Source organism: Saccopteryx leptura, chromosome 7 (genome assembly GCF_036850995.1).
Source record: "Saccopteryx leptura isolate mSacLep1 chromosome 7, mSacLep1_pri_phased_curated, whole genome shotgun sequence".
Lineage (NCBI taxonomy): Eukaryota > Metazoa > Chordata > Mammalia > Chiroptera > Emballonuridae > Saccopteryx > Saccopteryx leptura.
The window spans coordinates 110,942,575-110,959,452 of NC_089509.1; the positions used below are offsets into that span (position 1 = coordinate 110,942,575).

A 16,878-nucleotide genomic window follows, 5' to 3' on the forward strand; every position below is an offset into this window, starting at 1 on the left:
GAACATCAAGGAACTGGGATAGAGAGACAGCATTATTTGTAGTGGGCCCACGCAGCTGGTTTTGTGATTTTTCCCTAGTAGATTGGCCTGTCCAAGACCAGGAGCAGAACCATTGCTGTTAGAATTTGAGTGAATCCTACAGGCTGCTGATGTCAAATATTTATAAATGTTACCATCAAACGCTCCGTCTTGCTTTATAGTCTCATGCTGATGCCAGGACAGTAGTTTTATGATCTGTCTTCAACACATCTTCTTTTTATTTGTATGTCGATTATTATTTATTATTCATTAATTGCTCTTAATTTAAAGTTTTGTATGTGGTAGTTAATAGGGGTTTTGGAATGTAAAGCCTTAAATGTTTATAGTATTTAGTATCCTGAACTGATTTTGTCAGTTACAGTTAATTCTTTGGCTTTGGACAAATGATTATCATGTCTCTTGTTTTTTTGTTTGGGAATTTTTAAAATAGAAGAATTAGAAAACTTCTAATTTTTCCTTTATGAATGTAATTGTCAAGCCAAAGAATCTTTTAAAATTACATTTTGGGAGAATTATTAGGCAGCTTTCTGCCTAAGGATAGTCCTATGTGGTTCTTTTTAAGTAACTAAATATTTATTGCAGAAACGGGGTCCCTAGAGGGTGTATAGTATTTCTGGCAGTAAGCTGCTCTACCATCACTGGGTGACTGCACTTTTCTGGCTTTGCCTCTGTAATGTTTTTATAATGAGACTCTGTCTTAGTCTGCGCCTCGAGGGGGACATGCCGGCTGTTTCTACTTTTATGACCGTGTAGTTTCTGTAGTGAGCCTGGAGTAGGAGGAGCCACAAGAAATGCTTTGAAACATGCTTGGGACTGTGATAGGAGAGGAAAAGGGTAGGTTCTTTTTCCTGTCCTCCCTTCTCTGCTTCTGTGAGCAGGTAAGATTGAGAAGGGTGATGCTTTGCTTCTCTGATTTCTCAAGTTTCTGTCAAGAGTTTTGAAGCTAGATACTGTGTTCTTTTCACAGTGTTACAATTCATCTTTAAAATAATGTAATTTTGGAAACTTGTGGTCTTGTGTCTAATTTGATGAGTTTGACATATATGAAGCCATCATCACTACAATAATAAGCCTAGCACACATTTTATTTGTCCCCCGGAATTTTCTTATGTCCCTTTGTAGTGCATCCAAACTTATCCATCACTATAGATAAGTTTGTAACTTCTAAAAGTTTAAGTTAATGGAATCATACAGTATGTACTTTTGGGGGTGGATGTCTGATTTTGTCAACATAATTATTGTAAGGTTTATTTATGTAGTTGCTTGTATCAATAGGTTTTTTTTTGTTTTTTAATTTTTTATTGCTGATGAGTCTCCTTCTTGGGTATTCCAAATTTATACATTTAACTGTTGATGGATGTTTTCCAGTTTGGAGCTATTATCAATAAAGCTGGTGCAAACATTTGTGTACAAATCTGAGTTGTGGACATATGCTTTTATTTTTCTTGGGTAGCTATTTAGAAATGGGATGGCAGGGTCATATGGTAGGTGTATATTTAATGCCTGTTCTCTTCCAAAGTGGTTGTACCATTTTACATTCTTGAGTTAACTGTCCTACATTATTACACATGATATGGTCAGTCTTTATTTTTTTTAAGCCATTCTAGTGATATCTATGGTTATCCTATGTAGTTGAGTCTCCATGTTGTTTTAATTTGTTTTTTCCATTTGACTAATGATGCTGGGCGGTGTATTTGGTAAAGTGGCTATAAAATTCTCTGCCCAATCTTTAAAAGTGTTTTTTGTCTTTATTATAATTGAGGTTTAAGAATTTTAAAATATATTTTGGATTCAGCTTTTTTCAAGTTCTTACGTGTTTTGCAAGTACTTTTTATCAGCTAGTAGCTTGCCTTTTTATTTTTTAAGTTTTATGAAGGGCAGCAGTTTTTAATTTTGATGAAAGCCACTTTATCAAATTTTCTTTATTGTTTGCTTTATGTTGCGTCTTATTTGATTTCTGCATCATTTCATTTCTTTGATTTATTTAAAAAGTTAAATATCTCCAGTTCTCCTATTTTAGCCGTTAGGGTGAGAAAAAGGGAGGCAACTACAAAGTTAGAGTTGTATCTGCCTTATATTTTTGTTACTGTTACACTTCAATAGTAAATTGTTTATGATTCTAGTAATTTTTGTTTGTTGTTTTTGGCTGATTTTTTTGAACCTGTCAAGGGTTTGTGAAATTGCTGCTGGCCTAGTTCTCTCTGGTTTATGGGGTGAGGTAACTGAGGCTCATAAAAGTTGCATGGCGTTGCTAAGGGAGTACAGTTTTGATCATTCCAACACCAAAAAATTCCAGGTCCTCTCAAATCCCATTTCGCTATTTGTTTCCCTATGAGGTACAATTTTTTATGGTGCTGTTGCCAATATTTTACTGCGTACTGTAACATATTTGAATAAATTTAGTTCATTTGTTGCATCTTTATTTCTCATTGTGATAAATATCCTTATTGAAAGCAGTATGAATACAATTAAGTAGGTTAGTTTTCTGAGAGATCATAATTTTCCCTTAACATTTCATTAAGTGAAGATGTTGATTTTTAACACTTTTTTTTTAATTCTTTTCAAAGGTCTGTAAACAGATTTGGCTAGGATTATTTGATGATAGATCTTCAGCAATTCCAGACTTCAGGGATCCACAAAAAGTGAAAGAGTTCCTACAAGAAAAATATGAAAAGAAAAGATGGTGAGTGAATAGTTTGTATTTAGAGCAAAGGATCCCCAAATCACAGTAATTGTGGGTAAGATTAGTCTGACGTAAGGAAGGTGGGAGGGAGAGAGGAAGGAAGTAGGCAGGTCAGGTAGATAGGAAATAAAGAAGTAGGTAGGAAGATAGATACCCATTGTACTTTGGCTTTTTATTGGTTTTGTTTTCTAAAAACCTTTACTTCTGCTTTATCTTAATTCAGCAGCCTGTTTCTTATAATTACCAGGCCTCCTACCCTTTATTGGAAAGTTAGGGATCCTTCCTTTGAATCTTTTTCTAGCCCTGATAGCTTCTTTAGACAGTCTTAGTCTTATAAGCCTTCTTTCCTAAAATACTTATTCATTTAGCAAGTATTTATATAGTATCTTTTAAATACTAGGCACTATTTTAAACTCTCGTTTAGTCCACCCTCAGTCCAGCTGCTTAATTCCATCTTGCAGTAACTCTTTGCTCGGAATATCCCTCACTTCCCATCCAAGAAAACATTTCACTACTTGGTTAAGAAGGAAACATGTATACTCCCCTAACTAGATCTATCAGATGGTAATTTTAATAAAGAAATAAAGTAGGTTGGACATGTGGTTAGTAAGCCCTTTAAAAGCAGAACAGGGACTATATACTTAGAGCTAGTGTTTTACTACTTAGAGCTCTTAATTTTTAGTATATGAGCACAACCTAAGTCTTTTTATGAAGACTCATTAATGATGAACTCTTGGTTGTTTCTTTATCCACCTTCAATAGTATATTTCCTATGGGGAGGAGTACGAAGATGAAGGAGAGAGTCACAGACAGAATAGATCCTGAAGAAGCGCATGCCCTGTTGTTTCCCGAGGAAAACAACTCTATTCTCACCCAGAGAATTACAGTCAGGAGCCTCTTTTGGTCCTGAGAGAGTATTGCTGTGGTTTGTGAACTCTCTCTACCTTCACTCACTGAGCACATTAGAAAGAAGTAGCTCTGAGTTTTGTGCTCTGCAAACTTTGTATTCTGACTGTTCTCTCGAGGAGACTGCTTGCTCTTTGCAAGGCAAGATTAGCCTGGGCTATATTCAGCCCCACTAGATACATTAGGTCTGAATATAGATAAAAACATACCAGCAACATTTTAGTTTAAGAAGAAATATTTAGAAGGGGTGAGAGTAAAAACATGGGTCAATAAATGATTTCTTTAAAATGAGTATATAATTATCTTTTTATCATTTTAATTTCCTAGACCAGTGGTCAGCAAACCACAGCTTGCAAGCCACATGTGGCTCTTTGGCCAGCTCAGGAGTACCCTAAATTAAGTTAATAACAATGTACCTACCTATATAGTTTAAGTTTAAAAAATTTGCCTCTCAAAAGAAATTTTAATTGTTGTACTGTTGATATTTGGCTCTGTTGACTAATGAGTTTGCCATAAACCTTCCACTCCATAGTTGAGACTTCTCTTCTTATATAGCCCTGGCTTAATTTTTTTTTTTTTTTGTATTTTTTTGTATTTTTCTGAAGTGAGAATTGGGGAGGCAGAGACAGACTCCCGCATGTGCCCAATCGGGATCCACCCAGCATGCCCACCAGGGGGGGCGATGCTCTGCCCATCTAGGGTGTTACTCCTTTGCAACGGGAGCCATTCTAGTGCCTGAGGCAGAGGCCATAGAGCTGTCCTCAGCACCCAGGCCAACTTTGCTCCAATGGAGCCTTGGCTGCGGGAGGGGAAGAGAGATAGAGAGGAAAGAGGAGTGGAAGGGTGGAGAAGCAGATGGGCTCTTCTCCTGAGTGCCCTGGCCAGGAATTGAACGCGGAGCATCCACATGCCAAGCTGATGCTCTACCACTGAGCCAACAGGGCTGGCTTAATTTTTTTTTAATTTTATTTAGAAAATTAAATTTAATGAGGTGACATTGCCCCAGCTTAATTTTTTATTTTCCCAACAGTTTTGCCGTTACCAACTCAGTATGTTAGTTTGGATAGGACTTAGCTTGATTTTGAGATACTTTAGCTTCAGTTAACAAGAAGTTTTTGTGAATAAGAGTTGATATAATTAAAACCATATATCCTCTCATGTTTATAATATTGTAATAATAAAGTATAATAAAACCTATCCATTTAAACCATAACCCAAATAACTGTAAACCTCTTATAAATACAATTTTTGTTATTTTTTTCTGTCTTGAGAAACAGGGTGGAAGTAACAAGAGTAATAAGAAATATGGGTGGAAAGAGGGGAGTGACCATTCAGGAGGGCCAGGACCTGTGCGTTTAAACCCGCTCTCCTGCACACCTGTGACGTGAGTGGAGAGCGGGCTGGCTGATTTTTCATATGGCCTAGGAACTCTCCAAATTGACTCGCCCTAAGGACACCTACTTTGAGCAACTATCCTTAAAGCAGTGAGAATATTGTCGTCTAAAGCAGTGGTCTCCAACCTTTTTTGGGCCACGGACTGGTTTAATGTCAGAAAATATTTTCACGGACCGGCCTTTAGGGTGGGACGGATAAATGTATCACGTGACCGAGACAAGCGTCAAAGAGTGAGTCTTAGACGGATGTAACAGAGGGAATCTGGTCATTTTTTAAAAATAAAACATCATTCAGACTTAAATCTAAATAAAACGGAAATAATGTAAGTTATTTATTCTTTCTCTGCAGACTGGTACCAAATGGCCCACGGACCGGTACCGGTCCGCAGCCTGGGGGTTGAGGACCACTGGTCTAAAGGGATTTTAAAAGTGGTTTTTAGACCAGTTTTTAAGCCTGTTTCCTAAGTTTAGCTTACTTATAGTCAGATGAGTCTTTTGAACTGAATACTGTGATCTGGTTTTATCCTTTGCTAAGATGTTGCTGTTCTCAAAGTTGATAGCATCAATGATAGGCCAAATTATGGGAAGATGTAACTTCCTGTATTCATTGTCACACTCCATTATCTCCCATTTACTGGAAATAGCAAAGCATTTCTATTGTTTGTGATTATTATGTAATTTGATAATAGCTCACACTTATGTAGCTAACACCTGTACCAGGAACTGTTTGAAGTACCTTATAAATGTTAGCCTATTTATACTTCACAGCAACTGTGTCTTTGTTTTATAGCTGAACAATCGTAGGCACAGAGGGTTGAAGTAGTTTGCCTTAGGTTTCACAGCTGTTGAGTGCTGGAGCTGGGATTTGAACTGTCTCTGTAACAGACAGGTGCTCTTAACCATTCTGTTTTCCTGCTTTGTCCACCTACTTAAAATGGTGTGGCGGTGGGGAGGAAGTACAAAACCCAGAAATACAGAGAGCAAACACTCACACAGTCCCAGGCCTAGAGGTCAGCACTGCCAGTGTTGGGCATAATAGCCTTCCTGCCTTTCCTCCTTCCAATCCTCCCTTCCCCCTGTGAATCCTCTATTTATGTGGCTGGGACCAAACGTGAAAGACTCACAAAGTAATATGGACATCTTCCTGTGTCAGAAGAATAGCTATGTAATATTCTATTAAACAGATTTCAGAGTGCTGTGGTAACAGATACGTACATGTACTGTATACACTTACTCTGTTAATTCCTAAGGAGGAGTTTCTGCAGGTGATACTTCTGGGGCACAGAGCATACTTATATATGTATTTGAATAAATGGTAACAAAATTTGTAATGTTTACACTTAAGTCGGATGTGAATGAATCAGGCTACAAGTGTTTTCATTTTTATGTCTTCCTTTGTGAAGTGCTTCTGCCCATTTAAAAATTGGGCTGTTGATCTTAACTGGATTTGTAGTAGGTCTTTATATTTTAGAGCTACTAATTTAACTGTAATGTAATAATAAATGTTTTCCTTTCTTTCTGTTTCTAATTGTTACTTATCTTACGATACTTTCGTTTTTAAAAATTATGGTATTAACTATTCATCATGATAAGTCCACTTTTTTTTAATCAGTTGTATTTATCTTAGAAAAACTGAGTAAATAATTGAACCAAGTTTTGTATTAGTCTTTATTACCCTCTTCACTGAGTTTTTCAGTTAAGTGTAGTCTTCAGTTATCAGTTCCAGGAGGGTTTTGAAGATTAATAGTCTTATACAGGAGCCTGACCTGTGGTGGCGCTGTGGATAAAGTGTTGACCTGGAACACTGAGGTCGCATGTTCAAAACCCTGGGCTTGCCTGGTCAAGGCACATTGGGAGTTGATGCTTCCTGCTCCTCCCCCCTCTACCCTCTCTCTCTTTCTCTCTCTCTCTCTCTCTCTCCTCTCTCTACAAAATCAATAAATTAAAAAAAATAGTCTTGTACAGAATTGGAATTAGGCTTACCGTTTTTGAGTGTAACGTTTCCTGTTTTTTGCTTCGTTAACTGCCTGTCAACTTTCTGTGTGTTTTAGGTATGTCCCGCCAGAGCAGGCCAAAGTGGTGGCCTCAGTTCACGCGTCTATTTCAGGGTCGTCTGCCAGCAGCACAAGCAGCACACCTGAGGTCAAACCACTGAAATCTCTGCTAGGAGATTCAGCACCAGCCCTGCACTTAAATAAGGGCACACCTAGTCAGGTGAGCAGTCATGAAGTCTTTGTAGAGGCTTCAACTTCAGGAGGACTGAATACCATGAACTTGAGGGTTTTTTAAGATAGTGGTATAACCTTGTATGCCAGTAGGGTTCTGTACCAATGGTTTGTATAATACATTAAAGGATTGTTGGTTAAGTGGTTGGAATGTGTATGTATTTGCTCTTTTGCTATTGCTAATATGAGTTTCTCTGAATCTTCCACAGTCTTGTAAAGGTATACGAGAACGCTGCCATAGCTGTCTGCCCTATAACATACACTTAGTGAAACCTGAGTCTATGAGAGCCAGCAGGGTCAGAACAGTGGAGCCTCTGTGATGTGCTTAGACCAGAACGGTTCTCCCAAGCAGTAGACGTTCCTTTGTGCCTGACTTGTAGAGCATGTGTGTGGGAATGCAGGTGGCTTTGCACTTATAGACCTGATTTGAAAAACTGAGTAGCCGGTAGGCTGTTCATGTGCCACTGCCTCAAGTTTGCATTTCTCTACTTTGTTACAGTGGACTGAGCTGTGACAGATATGCTACTGTGTGGCATTGCATCTACCCTGGACCAGAACTGTTTTTGAGACATGAAACTATTTGAATTAAACCTCACTCTTTTTAATAATGCATACTATTATTATGCATCTGGATAAATTGCTCTGTTTTTACAAAAAGTCTGAGTGAAAAATGAAGAGCAGGGTTACTAAGTTAGAGCATTGTAACTTCCTATGTCACCTCAGCTGCAGGTCTGGCTTTGTTGTGTTGTGAGGTGTGACAACTACGTAATTAGCATTCTTTGCTTTTGACTCTACTTAAAATTGAGAAATAATTTAGGAATACATGTTGAAAATTGGTGCTTTCCTAAAAATGTCAAAGTACTCAAAAACACAATTTTGTAATCTTTAAACTATATTTTAAGTTTGGTCATTTGAGAATAATGTGATAAGAATTTAGCAGCTCTCACTGGAAACGTGTTACAATAGCTAATATGTGGTTTACAGTCTCCTGTTGTAGGTCGCTCTCAAGGACAACAGCAGGAAAAGAAGCAATTTGACCTTTTAAGTGACCTTGGCTCAGACATATTTGCTGCTCCAGCTCCTCAGTCAACCGCTACCGCCAATTTTGCTAACTTTGCACATTTCAATAGTCATACAGGTAAATGTTTGTTTTCAAGAACTTTTACCAGAGATAGATGTAAGACACCAAGAAAAAAATAACCATTTTTTAAAAAAATACCAATATCCATACTCTGTTGAGAATGTTTGGTCTTTCAAACCTGTTGAGGTATATGCATAATCCCAAAAGAGACTATACTTGATGTCAGGTATTGACATGACCTCTTTCCATAGAAAAATGGGAAAAGACTATTAAATATTCTTTTAACCCTTTGATATGGACAATTTCAAATATTCAGAAGTAAGCAAATATAACCTTTATGTACTCATCACTAATGGCAAATCCGGTTTGATTTCTCTTTCTCATCACTTCCTTTTCAAGTTGTTTTGAAGCAAATTTTAGGCATATTAGTTTATCCTTAAATAACCTATTTTATATGTATTTATGAAATAGGATTTTCTTTTTAAAACATGATCATGGTAATATTGCTCCCTAAATAATACAGTGGTACCTTGAGATACGAGTTTAATTCGTTCTGTAACTGAGCTGGTAAATTAGTCAACTCGTATATCAAACTGCCAATTCTGGATCCGGTGCGCCAATACGCCAACTAGCATCAGCTTCCCGAATCACAACTCGTATCTCGGAATTTTGCTGGGATCTCGAACAAAAATACAGACTGTGTGTGGTGGCGCAGTGGATAAAGCGTCGACCTGGAATGCTGAGGTCGCCGGTTCAAAAGCCTGGGCTTACCTGGTCAAGGCACATATGGGAGTTGATGCTTCCTGCTCCTCCCCCTGTTCTCTCTCTATCTCTCCCTCTCTATCTCTCCCCTCTCTCTCTCTAATAAAAATGAATAAATAAAATCTAAAAAAAAAAAAAAATACAGACTGAGTCGCAGCTCGTATCTTAAAAAAAATTGTTTGTTGGTCTCAAGGTATTTGTTCGTATCTCAAGGTACCACTGTAGTAATAATAACCCATTTGTACTCAAATTTTCACTCCAGCTTAAACACACACACACACAGAGTTTGTTTAGATCAGATTTCAGATAAGGTCAGCGCATTGCAGTGGTGAGGTGTGTCTCTCAGCCTGTAGGCTCTTCTTCCTCCCTCCATCAGACAAGGTCAGCGCATTGCAGTGGTGAGATATGTCTCTCAGCCTGTAGGCTCTTCTTCCTCCCTCCATCAGACAAGGTCAGCGCACTGCAGTGGTGAGGTGTGTCTCTCAGCCTGTAGGCTCTTCTTCCTCCCTCCATCAGACAAGGTCAGCGCATTGCAGTGGTGAGGTGTGTCTCTCAGCCTGTAGGCTCTTCTTCCTCCCTCCATCAGACAAGGTCAGCGCATTGCAGTGGTGAGATATGTCTCTCAGCCTGTAGGCTCTTCTTCCTCCCTCCATCAGACAAGGTCAGTGCATTGAAGTGGTGAGATATGTCTCTCAGCCTGTAGGCTCTTCTTCCTCCCTCCATCAGACAAGGTCAGCGCATTGCAGTGGTGAGGTGTGTCTCTCAGCCTGTAGGCTCTTCTTCCTCCCTCCATCAGACAAGGTCAGCGCATTGAAGTGGTGAGATATGTCTCTCAGCCTGTAGGCTCTTCTTCCTCCCTCCATCAGACAAGGTCAGCGCATTGAAGTGGTGAGATATGTCTCTCAGCCTGTAGGCTCTTCTTCCTCCCTCCATCAGACAAGGTCAGCGCATTGCAGTGGTGAGATATGTCTCTCAGCCTGTAGGCTCTTCTTCCTCCCTCCATCAGACAAGGTCAGTGCATTGCAGTGGTGAGGTGTGTCTCTTAGCCTGTAGGCTCTTCTTCCTTCCTCCATCTACCCCTTTTTCTCCTTTGTAATCTATTTGATAAAGAAACTAAGTTATTTGTCCTGTTGAGTTCTAAGCAGTCTAAATTTGTTGATTGCACCACTGTGGGGTCCTTTACCAGGTTTCTCTGATCTGTTACAGGTACTTTTTTTGGAGCGATGGTGGTGGTAGAGGGGGCAAGTCTACTAAACGTTTAAGAAGCACTTACAATTGATTGTCTGTTTTGGTAATGTTAGTGTTGATGCCAAATGCCAGGATCTGGTATGCAAAATTATGATATTCTTTTTTTTTTTTGCCTTTTTCCGAAGCTGGAAATGGGGAAAGACAGTCAGACAGACTCCCGCATGCGCCTGACCGGGATCCACCTGGCTCGCCCACCAGGGGGCAATGCTCTGCCCCTCCGGGGCGTTGCTCTTTTGCGACCAGAGCCACTCTAGCGCCTGGGGCAGAGGCCAAGGAGCCATCCCCAGCGCCCCGGCCATCTTTGCTCCAATGGAGCCTCGCTGCGGGAGGGGAAGAGAGAGACAGAGAGGAAGGAGAGGGGGAGGGGTGGAGAAGCAGATGGGCGCTTCTCCTGTGTGCCCTGGCCGGGAATCGAACCCGGGACTTCTACACGCCAGGCCAATGCTCTACCACTGAGCCAACCGGCCAGGGCAAAATTATGATATTCTTATCAGCTGAAGTACTTTAGAGAACTTGATCTACAGAATATGCATGTAGTTAGAAATATAATTTACGTACAGAATTTAATAGTTCTTTTTCTCAGTAATAGATATATCACAAAACCTACAAACTGTAAACTGAACTTAATTTTGTCACATCTTAGATTAGGGATATCAAACTTAGTTGCATTGGTACCCAGTTCAACACAAATGAGTAGTAACATAATGTAGTGTGTAAGGAGCCACGGGGCCCTATTTAAGGGGGATGTTCTGATCTCCTGTTGCCACATGAAAACACAGGTTCAGGGCCAGGGTTACTAATATATTAATTTTCTTATAAGAGAAGCAAGCAGTCTTATTTAAAGCAAAGTGTTCTCTTTTAAATGTTGGAAATTGATGAAAAATTTTTAAATTTTTTCATAGATGAAACAAACTGTATCTGTCAACTGAATTTAATGAGGGCTCTCAGTTTCCATCCTCTGGTCCTTGTCTTTCTTTCACATGGAACCTATTTCTCATTGAAGAGGAAACAGCTCTCAGCGAGATTCAGACTCATTCATTTGCTACCTTAAATTTTAAACTTGGTTGACTCCTTTTGACTTTATGACATAGGTTATTTAAAACACATCTTTACTGTTTTGTCAGTCTTTTTAGTTTGGATTTCTTTGTGTAAAGATTGCTTCAGGTTCCAGATAGTAATTTCTGTATTATTAAATTTATTAGAATTTAATTTCTGAAATGTGTTTATCAAAGTTAGCACTTAGAAATTTTAAAAGTTACGATAACCAGTTGTTGAAGACATTGAATAGATGTAGGGTCTAAAAATAAAAACTGATAGAAATGCCACAGAGCCCTGTGTTTTCATAACAATAGGTATTTGATTAATGTGTGCTATGTTCTGGTCAGAAATCAGTGGTAAAATGTAAAAATGATGAAGTAGACTTGACTAAATGGATTGTATTGAACTGATTATTTTCCTGATAACGATCGAAAGATGTTAAATGTAAATATTTTTCTCCTTATAATGTTCTAAATATAAGATAAACATAGAATATATATCAGTGTATACTGTATATTCATATATATTTGAGGTTATTAGTGGCAGACTAGTTTAGGGACCTAAGTCCTATTTCTACAAGGGACAGATGTGTTTCATTTGTTCTCAAATATATGACTAAATTATTTAAGAAACTTAGAAACTTACCTTTTGGAATATAGCTCACTCTAAATTTGAAAACCTGTATCGTGCCGTCTCTTCGTTTGGTTTATAGTTGCATTGTCTATATGTATATTATGCATTTTGGACATATAAATTTATTTGGCCTTTTAGAATTTTTTTTTTGTCTTGGTATTTCAAAGCTCTTAAGGAATTTCTGTTGCCTCATAAGTTGTAGAATCTTAAGGAGAGACCACCTGGTGAATCTTCCACTTTGCTAGTGAGGAAACAGGTGGAGCCGCGCGGTGGAGGGACTGGGCGAAGACCCCGCAGTGACTCGTGTGGGGGTGGAGTCCTCTGGATCTTATCTCGGGTGCCTGTGCACCACACTGAGCATGCTCACTGCTGTTCTCAGCGGTACTTGGTGGGAATGCTCTTTAAACCTGTAGTATATTTATTGTTTAAACTTGTGCAGACATTCCAAAATATTTTCAAGAAATTAATTTTAAAATTTGTTATTTGTTTGTATTTTTTCCATTATATTTATTTTTGGGAAAGTAAAATTTCAACCTATAAAGAAATTGAATTTTAAGTAAACCTAATGACAAAAGATTGAAGTATCCAGCAAATAACAGAATTTATTAAGTTAACCAATAAGCAGCCTTTTAAATTAGGTACTTCTGGGTAGTGTTTGAGAGCGAGGACAGACATGTTTAAATAGGGTTTCCAAGCACAGAGTGTGTGTGAGCCTGGTGGCGTGGGAGACAGCGCCTACATCTCAGATGCTGTGAGCGAGCACTGAAGAAGGGCCTAGAGCAGGGGTCCCCAAACTATGGCCCGCGGGCCACATGCGGCCCCCTGAGGCCATTTATCCGGCCCCCGCCGCACTTCCGGAGGGGCACCTCTTTCATTGGTGGTCAGTGAGAGGAGCACATTGACCATCTCATTAGCCAAAAGCAGGCCCATAGTTCCCATTGAAATACTGGTCAGTTTGTTGATTTAAATTTACTTGTTCTTCATTTTAAATATTGTATTTGTTCCCGTTTTGTTTTTTTACTTTAAAATAAGATATGTGCAGTGTGCATAGGGATTTGTTCATAGTTTTTTTTATAGTCCGGCCCTCCAGCGGTCTGAGGGACAGTGAACTGGCCCCCTGTGTAAAAGGTTTGGGGACCCCTGGCCTAGAGAAAGGCCTGCATAGGTCCGTCCCTCCCCTACAGGCACGGGCAGAGCAGCAGTTACAGAAAGTGCTGTGCTTTTCCTGGGTTTCTTTCTGTAATATATTCTGCTCTGTTAATGGAAAATGTTATTTAATAACTTTTCTTGTTTTTTTTTACAAGTAGAATACATATTTATTACAGAAGCTTGGTAAACTCAGGCAAACAAAGAAGGAAATGTTACCTGTCTGAAATCTTCCTACTTCCAGTTAATTAAAATACAGATTTTCTATGTATATAATGCCTAAAAAGTGGCAGGTGAAAATGTATCTGGAATTTATTAACCTGTTTACCTTACTTTGTCATAAACATTTTTGTATAGGATTGAATATTTTAACTTTTTTTTTTCTTTTTAGCAATAGAGACAGTAAAGGAGAGAGACGAGAAGCATCAACTTGTAGTTGTGTCACTTTAGTTGTTCATTGATTGCTTCATATATGTGCCTTGACTGGGGGCTCCAGCCAACCCAGTGACCCCTTGCCCAAGCCCGTGACCTTGGGATCTAGCCAGCAACCTTGGGCTCAAGCCAGCAACTTTAGGCTTCAAGCCAGTAACCTTTGGGCTCAAGCTAGCGCCTATGAGATCATGTCGATGATCCCATGCTCAGGCTGGCAACGCTGCGCCAAACTGGTGAGCCTGCACTCAAGGCGACGATCTCAGGGATTTGAACCCGACCTCAGCGCCCCAGGTCGACACTATTCACTGCGTCACCACCAATCAGGACATGATTTTTTTATTGGCTGCATTATATTCATCAAATGATTTTTCATAATATATTTCAGCAATTCCCTCATTGCTGGTTATTTGAGTTTCTAATATTTCATCATAAAAAAAAACCACATTGCTTAGTGATTACTTACAGCCATACTCATTTGCAACATTATTTCTTTACAAAAACTTCCTATAAGTACAAATACCTATGGAGGATTTCAAGTGGCTGGTTTCATGTTGATGTCTGTCTTTTGGACATTGTTTTCATTCTTACCACTTAGCATTCCCTTTCCCTCGTATCAGCCGCTTCTTATTCGCATCATATCCTCTATAGAAATCCTACAGAATCTGTTTTAGCCCTTTAAAAAATCTCTTGCCCCGTTTAGAGCATCGGCCCGGCGTGTGGAAGTCTGGGGTTCGGTTCCCGGTCAGGGCACAGCGACCATATGCTTCTCCACCTCTCCCCCTTCTCTCTCTTTATTTCTTTCTCTCTCTCCCTCCTCACCCCACCACAGCCATGGCACAAAAGGTTTGAACAAGTAAGATGACCCTGGGTGCTGAGGATGGCTCTGTGGCCCCTCGCCTGAGGCACTAAAATAGCTTAGTTGCTGAGCAACAGAGCAATGGCCCCAGAACCTGCCGTGTGGATCCCAGTCAGGGCGCATACAGGAGTCTGTCTCTGCCCCCCACCACTCACTTAATAATAGTAAAAAACATGTCTTGAATTATTTAGTTACATAATTTGGAGAAACCTAGAATTTTCCTCTTAGGTCAGTGACTGGTGGGGATTTTTCAGAGTATGAGGTGCACTTATGTTATATATTTTACTAGTTTACATTTTAATGTGTTTGAGACTGTCAGGCTTCTAACAGAATGTGAATATCTTCTATGTGTTTGGCATTCAAGTTTGTTTTTTTATTTTTATATGACATGCTGTGACAAAGTTGTGAACTTAAAAAAAGGAATATTAATGTAATTAAACCATCTTTATGTCAATATTTTAGATCATCCAGCCAATGAATTACTCATTGTCATTTTAAATCTGAATTTTCCAGAATGTATTCTATATCTTAAATGTCTGATTTACTGTAACTCATATGTTTAGTGCTCTTAATTCAGTTTTCTTTTTAATAGAGTTACATTTATGGTACACTTCCTGAGGTCACTGAAAGGGTATTATGTACAAATTTATGATTGTACAAAATGTTTTTGGAAATTTCTGGATACTCTTTAATAAACTATTTGAAATTGGGCTCAGTAAACACTGGTAGGATTTAAAATCTGATTTCTAAATGTCTAAAGTGAGTTCTGAGCCATAGAAACCTCTCATAAAATTCTTAAATTCATTTGTCATGTTTTTTATTTATTGTTTTCATACTCATTAACATATATTGTTCCTTGCCATTTACAGCTCAGAATTCTGCACATGCAGATTTTGCAAACTTTGATGCATTTGGACAGTCTAGTGGCTCGAGTCATTGTGGAGGTTTCCCCACAGCAAGTCACTCTCCCTTTCAGCCCCAGACCACAGGTAGAGCTGCTCCAGCCTTCCGCGTGAACGGTCGCTTTAAGAGACAGAGTAAAACTCTCTGGATGTAGTTTTCAAAATTCAACTTCTCTAATTATCTGACTTTAAAATAGTTTTATCTTACAAAGCTCTGGGGAAACCTGAAATCTTTATTATTTTCTGTGTTCATTTATTTTCCTGAACTCTTGGGTATGTTGTCGCAGTCACAACATCTGTTCTCCTTTTCCTGCATGGGAATCTTCCTCAAACTTCTTTGCGAGGAGGACTTAAAGTATAAAGTTTTTAGGTTCACGGAACACATTGATTTAGACTCTAAATAAAGGAAGCTAATAAATTGCTTCCATAGAACTAAAAGTATAAGTAATTTTCAGGGCAACGAACTTGAAAACATAAATGTTATTCATCAATAGTAGGTTATTTAAAGATCACTCTAATCAAACTTGGAAATAGTTTTCTGTGCAGGAATTGGGTTTTAAACATTCAGCACTGTTCTGTAAACGGTTGTTTTCAGAAACTCATTGAACCCTTGTTTAGATCTTTGGCTGATTGCTTTCAACTTGAACTCTGTGTATTGTCTTAAAGTTTTTTCTTTCAATTTTCTTTTTTTTTTTCCTTTAACTTCCATCATTTCCATAATTTCTGGCTGTCCAGCACTTAGAATGCTCTCCTCTAGCTGCAGTTTTGGGGAGTTTACCTCAGCTTTTCCTCTCCAGGCTACCAACAGTAAGTCTGTGGTCACTAGGCTCTGTTACCGATTTGTATGTTTATGCTGTCTCTCCTGGGCTTTCCAATTAGAGAATGTTAATTAGCTTTTAATAGTCTTCCGAAGTTCTCACTTTTACCTTCCCTTCTCCGTAACTAAACTCGGAGAACACAAGTGTATGTAATAAGATAGTCAGTTGATTTAATAATTCTATTTTAAAAAATTTGAAATAAATGTTTTTATACAAACTTTGAAAGCTTTAGTATTGCACTTTTTTCACCAGCTACTTGTAGCACAGATCGCAGTCTTTTAAATGCACACCTTACTTAATTTTTAGTTGGAAACAAGAGTTTCAATTCCTGAGAAATTTTATTGTTATATGTTGTTTTAAAAACAAATTGATGGCAAGTATTTTTTTTAAATAGATACTTTAAAATGTATGTGGGTACTTTGCTATTACTTGATTATAAAACTATATTAAATATATGCTATTTTGAAATTAAGTTGTAGGCATAAAGAAATGGATCTGAAGTGCAGGATCAAAAGCATAGAATGAAATATATTGGCTTTAATTTTCTGTTAGTATTTTCAAGAAGTTTCTAGATTACTGAACAGACTTTCAAGTCTTAGGAGATATATATATATATATATATATATATATATATACACACACACACATATATATGTATATATATATACATATATAAATAGTGACCATTGGGTGAATTATGTTCTATAAAGTAAAA

The 16,878-nt window shown here is 38.3% G+C and overlaps 1 protein-coding gene across 9 annotated transcripts in view; it reads left to right on the forward strand.

Moving 5' to 3' along the window:
- Positions 1-16,878, forward strand: part of AGFG1 (ArfGAP with FG repeats 1) — an 80,211-nt gene that overhangs the window by 48,371 nt on the left and 14,962 nt on the right. For 4 of the 9 annotated variants that reach the window (XM_066344974.1, XM_066344973.1, XM_066344976.1 and 1 more), the window contains exons 3-7: positions 2,607-2,722; positions 7,074-7,236; positions 8,232-8,385; positions 15,313-15,432; positions 16,081-16,152. In XM_066344974.1, the coding sequence (XP_066201071.1) occupies positions 2,607-2,722; positions 7,074-7,236; positions 8,232-8,385; positions 15,313-15,432; positions 16,081-16,152 (625 nt within the window). The remainder of the gene's footprint in view (positions 1-2,606; positions 2,723-7,073; positions 7,237-8,231; positions 8,386-15,312; positions 15,433-16,080; positions 16,153-16,878) is intronic. The other 5 variants (XM_066344977.1, XM_066344979.1, XM_066344978.1 and 2 more) reach the window with 2 other exon arrangements.